At 35.7% G+C, this 11,141-nt stretch overlaps 1 protein-coding gene across 1 annotated transcript; it reads left to right on the forward strand.

Moving 5' to 3' along the window:
• The first annotated feature begins 5,995 nt into the window (after nt 1-5,995).
• On the forward strand, nt 5,996-10,163 carry LOC139891925 (phosphate transporter PHO1 homolog 3-like). The gene is made up of 10 exons (XM_071874954.1): nt 5,996-6,536; nt 6,773-7,058; nt 7,151-7,199; nt 7,277-7,478; nt 7,925-8,304; nt 8,739-8,888; nt 8,974-9,126; nt 9,217-9,495; nt 9,842-9,981; nt 10,064-10,163. Exons 1-10 carry the CDS (start codon nt 5,996-5,998, stop codon nt 10,161-10,163), a joined length of 2,280 nt encoding a protein of 759 aa, XP_071731055.1.
• The last annotated feature ends 978 nt before the right edge of the window (nt 10,164-11,141 follow it).

The raw sequence follows: 11,141 nt of genomic DNA on the forward strand, positions 1-11,141 counted from the left end.
TACCACCTTGGATCCTACTGTTCCTACTAGAAAATCATCTAGAAATATAGTTCCTCCAAAGCATCTTGAGGATTATGTTGTGGATCCTACTGGTTTGCCTAAACCTACCTCTTCTTCTCAGATACCTGTGTCTGACTTTGCTATTGCAAACTACTGCTTCTTTTCTTGTTTTCTTTCACTAATTGAGCCCAAAGATGTATTTGAAGCATTGGCTGACAATGATTGGGTTGAGGCTATGACTGAAGAATTGACAGAATTTGAAAGGAATGATGTATGGAAGTTGGTTCCAAAACCTGATGATAAAACTGCAATTGGCACTAAATGGGTTTACAGAAACAAGGTTGACAAAGATGGTATTGTGATTAGAAATAAAGCAAGGTTATTGGCTCAAGGGTATAGACAAGAAGAAGGAATAGATTATGATGAGACTTTTGCTCCTGTTGCTAGAATTGAAGCTATTAGACTGTTTCTGGCATATGCTGCACACAAAGATTTCAAGGTGTTTCAAATGGATGTGAAGAGTGCTTTCCTGAATGGTAAATTGCAAGAAGAGGTGTATGTGAAACAACCTCCTAATTTTGTAAGTAAGAAATTTCCCAAGCATGTCTACAGATTGAAGAAAACATTGTATGGTCTGAAGCAAGCTCCCAGAGCCTGGTATGATACCTTGTCAACATTTCTTCTAGAAAAGAATTTTTCCAGAGGAGCTATTGACAAGACTTTATTTATCAAAAAAGACAAAGGTGATGTGTTACTTGTTTAAATTTATGTTGATGACATTATTTTTGGGTCTACTAATCCACTTTTGAGAAAATGGTTTTCTGACATAATGTCTAAAGAATATAGAATGAGTAATTTATGTACTTTAAACTATTTTCTTGGACTTCAAATAAAACAGAGTCATGAGGGTATTTTTATTAACTAAAGTAATTACATTTTTGATATGTTAACTAAGTTTGGTTTTAAAAATTGTTCCACATTAAGAACTCCAATGAGTGTTTCTGAAAAACTTGATAAAGATGAGTCTGGAAAACCCACCTGTCAATCAACCTATAGAGGTATGATTGGATCTTTGTTATACTTAACTGCTAGTAGACCTGATATAATGTTTGCTACATGCCTTTGTGCACGTTACCAGTCAGATCCTAGGGAGTCTCATTTTAAAGCTGTGAAAAGAATTTTTAGGTACTTAAAAGGTACCCCTAACCTGGGTCTTTGGTACTCCAAAGACTCGGGGTTTGATCTAATTGGTTACACAGATGCAGACTTTGCAGGTTGCAAATTAGGCAGAAAGAGCACTTCTGGTGGATGTCAATTGCTAGGTGGAAAATTGGTCAGCTGGACTAGTAAAAAGCAGAATTTTGTGGCCACGTCCACAGCAGAAGCTGAATATGTTGCTGCAGGAAGTTGTTGTGCTCAATTACTTTGGATGCAATATCAACTTTTGGATTTTTGGTTAACATTAACCAAAACTCCAATAATGTGTGATAATGAAAGTGCAATTGCTATTACTGAGAATCCAGTGTTTCACTCCAGAACCAAGCATATTGAAATCAGACATCATTTTATAAGGGATTGTGTTGAGAAGGGCAAAGTGTTTTTAAAGCATATTGGTACTAAAGATCAATTGGCAGATATTTTCACTAAAGCACTTCCTGAAGAAAGGCATTTTTATCTTCTTGGACAAATTGGAATGTTAAATCCATCAACTGAAATGTTGTCCAGTGATGATATTTCTTGAGTCTGAATTATTTTCTTAGAGTCTGGGTGAAGTAATATTGTTCAGAGTCTGGGAAAGTTTACTCAAGTGTATTTTTGTGTATAAATTTGTTTCCTTCTTTAGTCAAATAAAGTTTTTTTAAATTTCGTTTTTAGGTTAATTTTTTTTTTCTTTATTCTATTTCCTAAAATAAAAGGGTCAAATTTGGTATTAATGAAGGGAGTTAATGGTAACCTTTTGAAAATTTTTGTCAGGAGTATTAATTTGATAATGATTGTGTCAATCTTTTTGATAACTTTTTGCTATAATGCATTAGATCAATCTTGGCCGTGCAGACCAACCTGCAGATTCTGAGCAATCGAAGTCTGAGTTGTTACCCCAGAATTGAATTGAATTGATTGTACAAATTGCCATTCTCGAGTATCTTTTTCGCCCTACACCGACACCGGGTTTAGTTGGCTCGGTAATTTTACTCGACGTGTGGTTGTTTCGAAACAGGGAACAACTTTGAATACACAAACTTGTAACCCAAGGATGAACCGCACACTAGAGCCTTATTGGGGCTAAAACCAATAACGAGAGCCTTTTTGGTATCATTGGAATTAACGGTATACTCCACCCCATGATGTTACACATACAGAGTAGTCTGAGGACATGAATGAGGAAATCCCACCTCATTCTAACCCATCTTCTCCCGCTGCTACTGAATAAAATCTCCATTTAACCAACCTTATGAACTCACCAGTTCATATTGAGAATACCACCATACTTAAAACCCTAGATGTTACAGCACTTGTGAATTCACCTCAAAAATTCACTAGGCAAGGTGCTTCTAGTACTACTTCATCACCTCTGCTAGAGGTTGGTGAAGGCAGTGCTTTGACCCAACCTAAACCTGATAGGATAGTAAACTTGGATACCCTCATTACAGTCACTGAAGAAACCCACTCAGTTGACTTATTTGAAGAAGTCCCAATCCTGGACTCAAATAACCAAATCCAAAAATCAGCTGCAATGACCAAGCCAACTGTTACCCCAGACTTAAGTCTGTCACTACCCATCCAAAATGTTCCATCCTTACACATTCTTGCATAGGCTGCCAATGTTACACTCATGTCACAGGGTGTGATACAGGCCTCAAATACTTCTATGTCCAAAGATCGCCCTACTTTTCTACAGGAAGGCTGTGAGGACATACCAACCATATCCTTATCTTCTGGCACTACTTCTCAGACTGAGGCACCAGTCACCATGGTTGGCCTACATCAGGCTTTGACCAAGTTGACTAAGAAGTTTTGATGACAAGCTCTCTGGTGTGCAGTCTAAGATTAATAATCTTAACTTTAATAATAATTTTGTTTCAAAAGATGAGCTGTTGGAGGTAAGGAGGTTGGTTGGGGATATGCAGGAGTTGTCTAGTGCAGGTGATTCAGGGTCTGTTGCAGAAATTAATCACAGGTTGGCTGAGCTGGAGAAAAGGATGGTTGATGTTGATGAACTGAGACAATGCTTTACTGGGTTTGCTTCTGATATTTGTTCCTTCAAGAACAACAAACTTAGATTTGGAAGTTTTTGTCTACTCTCCCTTTGGATGATGTCAAAAAGGGGGAGAAAAGGAAATGATTAGATGGTGAAGGCATTGAGGGGGAGTCATCAAAGAGAGCTCAGGTTGAGGGGGAGCATCAGATTCAGGGGGAGGATACTGATAGAGGTGTTGAAACTCAAGTGATTGTTGCTGATACTCAGGTTGGTGATGCTGAGGTGGTTGTTGCTGGTGATACTCAAATAGGTGTTGTTGGTAATGTTCAGGAGAATGCTGTTGTGGTTGCTGCTATGCAAGGAGATTAAGAGTTAAATTGAATCAAATTGTTCGATTGGGTTTTTGTGAGTGGAAAGGCATAGTTGTGTGTATCCAGGAGTATACAGATGATCAAGTTATTGTGCAAGAAGTGTTGAAGAGAGTTTATATGCTGGTACATTTGGTATTTGAAGAAGGGTTTATAAGTTTTAAGGATTATGAGGTATTTTGTGGAATGTTTATGAAGGAGAGAAGAGCTAAGGGATATGTTGAAAGGTATGCTGTTCCTGAACATTTAGAGTTTGTTGATGATAAGTATGTTGAGTATTTAGATGCTTTGATGATCAAGACAAATGGAAATCAAAGGATGTTAATTATGTGTGATCAGTTTGAAGGGGCTAGCATTGATATGTTGATCAGTTTACTGTCCAGATGTAAAACACAGCAGACAACTCCTTTCAGGGTGCAGTTGTTAAAACACTTGCATAGCAAGCTGAGCATGTTGAAAAAAATTTCTCATATGAAGGGCAAGTGCAAGCTAATTGAAAGGGAGTATGCAAAGATGTTTGTTTAGGAGTACAGGTTGTTTTGACATCATCAGATAGGGGGAGATTGTTGGGAAAAATAGAAATAATAATCTGATGAGTCAAAAGCATTTTGCAGATTTTAGAGTCTGGAGATTTAGAGTCTGAAGTTACAGACTCTGAAATTGCTGAAGTTAACGTTTGAAGATTTCTTGAAGCAAAAGCCATAGAATATTCTGGAGATATGCTTGTTATTTAAGAAGATTTGTTTTGAAGATTTGATTTTATCTCCAGAATTTACTTCCTAGTTATTAACAAATTTGATTTGTTTTTAGTTTATCTTTTCCATATTTATAGCTAAATAGTTTTGGAAACCAAATCTCCAGATTTGGTTTTTGATCTGTATAAATAGGGACGTGTGCTTTTCATTCGATGTATCTTTTGGCACGATCAATATTATCAAACATATATTTCATATCGTGTTCTCTCAATTCTTGTACTTATAATTCTTATTTATTGTTCAATTGAGAGTCTGGTGTTCATAGATCAAATACTGTAAACTAATAGTTGGAGGTTTATTTGGGTTGTGAATTTGTATATCTTTTTAGCATTTTGAAACTAAAAAGATGAAAGTGTATGATAGAAAGAAAAAGCGGATAAAAAAATCTAGAAAATGAAATTTGGTAGCATTTAGACTACGTAAAATTTTCTTTAACTATCAAGATTAAAAATAATGTCAAAGCGATTCTTGCTAAGAAGAACGCTCATGTTGTGGCAATTCCACTCGGAAGGTAATGGGTTACTCCTACAGCACGTCCTTGTACAATGCTTATGGTAAGTCAAATGCTTACGTTTAAGTCCCTTTTCCAAAAATTATAATTTCTCTTTAATTACTCTCTTTTATATAAAATATGTGATAACTATAAAGTATATATCATATAGTGAAAAGATATAAAGGGTTAATTTTGAGAGAGAACTAAGGAACTCTTATGTAAATATATGGTGCATGTATTAGGGGTGTTCAAAATATCCGAATCCGAAATCCGAATCCGAATTATCCGAAATCCGAAAATATCCGAAAAATCGGATATCCGAAAATTCGGATATCCGAAAATCGGATATCCGATTTTTCGGATTCGGATATCGGATGGAGTTTAAAATCCGAAAAAATCCAAAAATTATTTGAAAATTATCCGAAATATTCGAAAACTATCTGAAATATCCGAAAAAATATCCGAAATATCCGAAAAATATCCAAATTATCCGAAAATATTGGAAGTTCTTAAAAATATCGGATATTCGGATAATCCGATATCCGAATCCGAAATTTCGGATATCCGAAAATCGGATATCCGAAATTTCGGATTCGGATTTCGGATGAGGTTTTTCACTATCCGAATTTTCGGATATCCGAAAATTCGGATATCCGAATTTCGGATATCCGAAAATGAACACCCCTAGCATGTATGAGTTTGTGATATGAGTATGTAATAATTCTCTCTCAAATTAGTTATTACTCCGTAGTATATTTAACTATATATGATAAATTCAATAACGATTTTGATAGATTCACTAAGTCTCTGCATTGATAGATTGTACTATACAATTAAGCAATTCATAGTTTAAGTAACTTTATTAAAATCCTCGTTAGATTTATCACCGAAAAATGATACTCAACCAGTAAAAATATCACATTCATCACATTCAGAGTAAAATGATTCATCTTGCCCCAATAAAGTGGGTCCCACACCACTAGTTCGTTGTCAATTTACATAGAAATAAAAAGACCAGACATGTTGACAGCTGACTATTTTGAGCCCAACAACCAACATGAAAATAAGAAGACTACAAGAAACATCGTCAAATGGATACACTAACTTTCCATTCCTATATAATCACTTGATTTACTCTATAAGTTCTCATTTAATAAACAAACAGCAACACTAATCAACAATGAAGTTTGGAAAAGAGTTTACTTCACATATGGTGCCAGAATGGCAAGAAGCGTATATGAATTACAACTACCTCAAAACTCTCTTAAAAGAAATATTGATTTTTCGACAACGAAAAACCATGTCGAATCAAGTGAACCCAACGTCGAAAGTGCGGTCCTTGAAGAGAAAAGTGTCTCTTTTTAGAGCTTTTAGTGGACTAACAAGTGATCATCATCACAAAAAGGTTAAGGAAGACGAAGTGATCATGGTAAGTGCAATGCACCAACCAGATGAAGAACAAGGAGGCATTAATAGTCTTTGTTACCAGACTGTTTTTCTCCATTCGTTGGATGAAGGTGGCGAGTTCGAGCTCGTGTTTTTTAAAAGACTTGATCATGAATTCAATAAAGTGATTAACTTTTATAAAAACAAAGTTGATGAGGTGGTAAAGCAGGCTAAAGAGTTAAATATACAAATGGATGCTCTCACTGCTCTTAGAATCAAAGTGCATCATCCAACCTCTACTACTAGCACCCCTTTCATTGATGAAACAAACACAGGTAGCTAACTTTGATAACAAGTTAACAATATGAATATACAAAATATATTAGGGGGTGATTATTTTTACTCAGATTTACGAGGCCTAACTGGGTTATCTTGTGACCGTTTCTGACCTTTTCCATGACCATCTAGTGAGCTTGAATATGAGACCTCACTAGGCTATTTTGGTATGGTCAAGCTAACAATATGAACATATTTGTTGTAAACGACATTATAAGTATTTGAAAATTTGTAGGTGCGAATCCATTGGAAGTGATACAAGAATTCGAGATGAGCGAAGAACGTTATCAAAAGAAAAGATTGAACGATATCAAGGAATATGAAATGGCTTCTTTGGACGTTTTAAATCGAATAAAGATCAACGCCACAACCGAAACACCATTATCCACTATGAAAAGTGTATTCAATAGTTTAAATGTAGACTTGACTTACAACAAGAATGAACTCAGAAATGCACAAGGAAAATTGAAGCAGGCTTTTATTGAGTTCCACGAAAAGCTTCGACTTCTAAAGAACTTCAGGTACATACTAATTATACTAATGAACGACCTCTTTTGACATAAAAAGGTTAACTCTGATGTATAACTGAAATGTATCTTGCTTTATAAACCAGCTTCCATAATCAATTGGCCTTCTCAAAGATCATGAAGAAGTATGATAAGGTTAGCAATAATGTTTTGTTATTGCAGTCATATGTATCTTTAGTTTTACGATTTGCTGACCTGGATTAATAATGCAGATCACATCAAGAAGTGCAGCTGATACTTACTTAAAGATGGTTGAAGGATCTTATTTGGGCCAATCAGATGATGTTTCGAAGCTCATAGAGAGAGTCGAAGCAGTATTCGCAAAGCACTTCTGTAATGGAAATCGCGATCAAGGAATGAAAAACTTAAGGCCGAAAGCTAAAAGAGAGAAGCATCGCGTTACATTTTTCGTTGGTAAGTTAATTGTGAGCATCCTGCAGGATAATTACTCGTATTTACTATCCTTGAGTTGAACTGTACAAGTTGCTGATGCGTTTCTCGTGAAATACGAAACATAAAACTGAAATGCGAAACTGAAAACTCAAATGTTAATCTGAAAACTAAAATGCGAAAATAAAAACTGAAATGCGAAACCGAAAAGCACAATTTGAAACTGAAACGAGAAAATGAAACTGCAACACGAAGTTAAAACTGAATAGGAAAACGCAAAACTGAATGGGTATTGACCCAACCCGGCCCATCTCAACCCAACCCGAGTCTCGACCCAGCCCGTTCGACCCATTTTAAAGTCGACCCGTGACCCGTTTCGACCCAAGCCGATTTGATCTTTGACCCAACCCGACAAAACTCTTTCCAGGTATAATTGTACATTACAATTTGCTAATGAGTTTCTTGTGCAGGATGTTTCTTCGGATGCGCGTTAGCACTTTTGGTAGTGATCATAACAAATATGAATACTAAATATCTACTCAAGAGTGAAGAACAAACTCGGTACATGAATACCATATTTCCGCTATACAGCTTATTTGGATATCTTGCATTGCATATGCTCATGTATGCTGGAAATGTATTTTATTGGACGCGTTATCGAGTCAATTATTCCTTCATATTTGGATGCAAACCGGGTACAGAATTACGTTTCAAACAAGTTTTACTACTTAGTACTGGTCTATCAGTACTCACACTTGCAGCTGTACTCGGAAACCTCGATATGGATATGGATACACACACTCAAAGTTACAAAGTTGTAACTGAATTACTCCCTCTAGGTTTAGTAACTGTAAGTAATTATTCTTGCAACTTATTTATTGTAAACTCTATCTTGCGTAGTATTTAGCGAGTTGGTAAAAGTCGTGAGTCGGGACGAGGCGGTGGGGACTTTTAGGGACGAGTCGGGCGTTGACCAGCGATGACTTTTACTAATATATAAACTAAACATGCACACACACATATAACAAACATAAAACATAAATATTTCAAAACATAGATATAATATCTAGTTTTAAAAATATAAAACTTTTGACCTAATTTTGAGTTTGACCGACTCAACTCGACTTTAACTGACTTTGACCCTACTTTTTAAAGTTAACTGACTTATAAGGGGTTTTTTGGGCGATTCGGGATGGGCTAGTCCCCAAAACAACGCAGACTAGGCCGACTTTTACAACATTGATATTAGTTCTTCACTTACTGATTGTAAACTCTATCTTGCAGGTTGTAGTTATAATAGCAATCTGTCCATTTAATATCATGTATCGTTCAACTCGTTACTTCCTTTTGGTCTGTTTATGGCACTGCATTTGCGCGCCTCTTTATTTCGTCACACTCCCTGATTTCTTCTTGGCTGATCAATTTACCAGTCAGGTAAAATTCTTTTAAAAAAACCTGGGAACCAATAATAAGTAATTTAGTAACTAAAAAATTGTTAAATCTTGTATCGTTTGATCAGGTTCAGTTATTGCGGAATTTGGAGTTCTACGTGTGTTACTACGGTTGGGGCGATTTCAAGAAAAGAAATGCGCAGACGTGCAACGACAGCAGCATATACAAAACTATATCTATATTTATCGCTGTTGTCCCATACTGGATTCGTCTTCTACAGGTTATATAGCATTACCAAGCTGTATAATTTATTTATTTATGATATAAAAGTTGTTAAAACATTTTTTATTTTTATTTTTAATGAATGTAGTGCATACGTCGCTACTATGAAGGGCGTGATTCTACACAAGGTCTGAATGGATTCAAATACTTCTCGACAATCGTTGCTGTTGTTGCAAGAACATTGTACTCTCAAAAGAAAGGTTTGACGTTAAGAATCGTCGCTGCATCTACGTCAGGGTTCGCAACAATATTCAGTACTTACTGGGATTTAGTTAAGGATTGGGGCCTGCTAAATCGAAATTCTGAAAATCCATGGTTAAGAGATAAGCTTATTTTGCCCAACAGATCCATCTACTTCTTAGCCATGGTAATTAATAATAATTATTATTTATCCTTTTATGAATTATCCATTATCCATTATCCATTATCCATTATCCATTATATACTAAAGCTCAACAGCTCATGAACAACATCTATTGAGTCATGCTGTCACCAACCACTTTATGATTTTAATATTTTTTTTACAAATTTTTTTTCTTCTTACAAACCCATTAATGCATAATGATACCCGGTCGTTGAAGTGTGTGCATATATAATCGTCATTTTATAATTACAAACATATCGCAAATACTTCCCGCAGCAATGCGCGGGCACAAATCCCACTCATTAACATTATGAATAATGTCTGATTAGATATCTTAAATTACTTGCAGATGGTTAATGTGATACTAAGATTTGCATGGATGCAAACTGTACTGGATTTCACTGAAACACCTTCGTTACATCGAAATGCGCTAATAGCGATAATTGCGAGCTTGGAGATCATTCGGCGTGGCATATGGAATTTCTTCAGGTCCATTTAAGTTCTTGATTGTGAACACATAATAATAGCCATATAATGAAAAACACAATTTAACACTTAGCGAATAATTCAGGTTGGAGAATGAGCATCTGAACAACGTTGGAAAATTTCGCGCTGTTAAGTCAGTGCCTTTACCTTTTAGCTACGAGGAAGAGGAAGACAAAGATCTGTGATTGGTTTTTCTGTTTTTTTTTTCAAGAAAATTGTATCAAATTGCAAGATTCGATTCAACATAATTGCCATAAACAAAAATGTACATAAAAGAGAATTACACATTGACTTGTAAATTTGAGGAATAGATCATTTGTTTACATTGAAACAACAATTATCAACCATAGCAACCTTATAGAATCGGTCCATGCTTGATGTGTAAAATCGTATTTGGGCCAGTGTTGAAATCAGAATTACTCGACGAGTACTTGGTGAAACTCGGCCAAAACTCGGTGAAACTCGGCCAAAACTCGAGATTACTCAGAAATTTAGTCAAAACCGGTCAAAGTTGGTCATCATCCGAGTACTCTTAGTGTTGCCGAGTACCAAGAGCGAATGTAAAGCATGATGGGCCGTAGCGATTCTAGGAGCAGAACTAAATGGGGTCATGAAATTTTTTTCTGTTAATTATATTATATAACAGATGGGCTGTAACGATCCGTCAAAATCGCTAATGAAGCGGCACGTTAATCATTGATTCCACAGTGAGGTTTTGACCTCTATATGATACGTTTTGATAAAATATTGCATTCATTAAAATAAGTGACTTTCTAAACATAGAAAGTTATAAACATGTAGGCGAGTGCTTAGGTATAAGCAAAACCCCGAAATACATAAGTCTTTAATTTACATGTTGACATCACAGTCCAATTATTTATTACACAACGCAGTTTTATTTTGAATGCAATAAACTTTGTACAAAGCATGAGAGACTCCATGTAGGCAACAAGCACATCACAGCGGAAGCATTCTAAGGACCTAAGAATAAAACATGCTAAAAAGTCAACACGAATGTTGGTGAGTTATAGGTTTAATTGCTCGAGTCATAAACATATATAAAGATAGACCACATTATTTCATCAAAAGTTTATCAATAAATTCTACGTAACAGAGCACCCTGGTAACTAAACTTAACGCTATAGTGATAATTACCCCATTCG

The sequence above is a fragment of the Rutidosis leptorrhynchoides genome, chromosome 2, assembly GCF_046630445.1.
Source record: "Rutidosis leptorrhynchoides isolate AG116_Rl617_1_P2 chromosome 2, CSIRO_AGI_Rlap_v1, whole genome shotgun sequence".
NCBI lineage: Eukaryota > Viridiplantae > Streptophyta > Magnoliopsida > Asterales > Asteraceae > Rutidosis > Rutidosis leptorrhynchoides.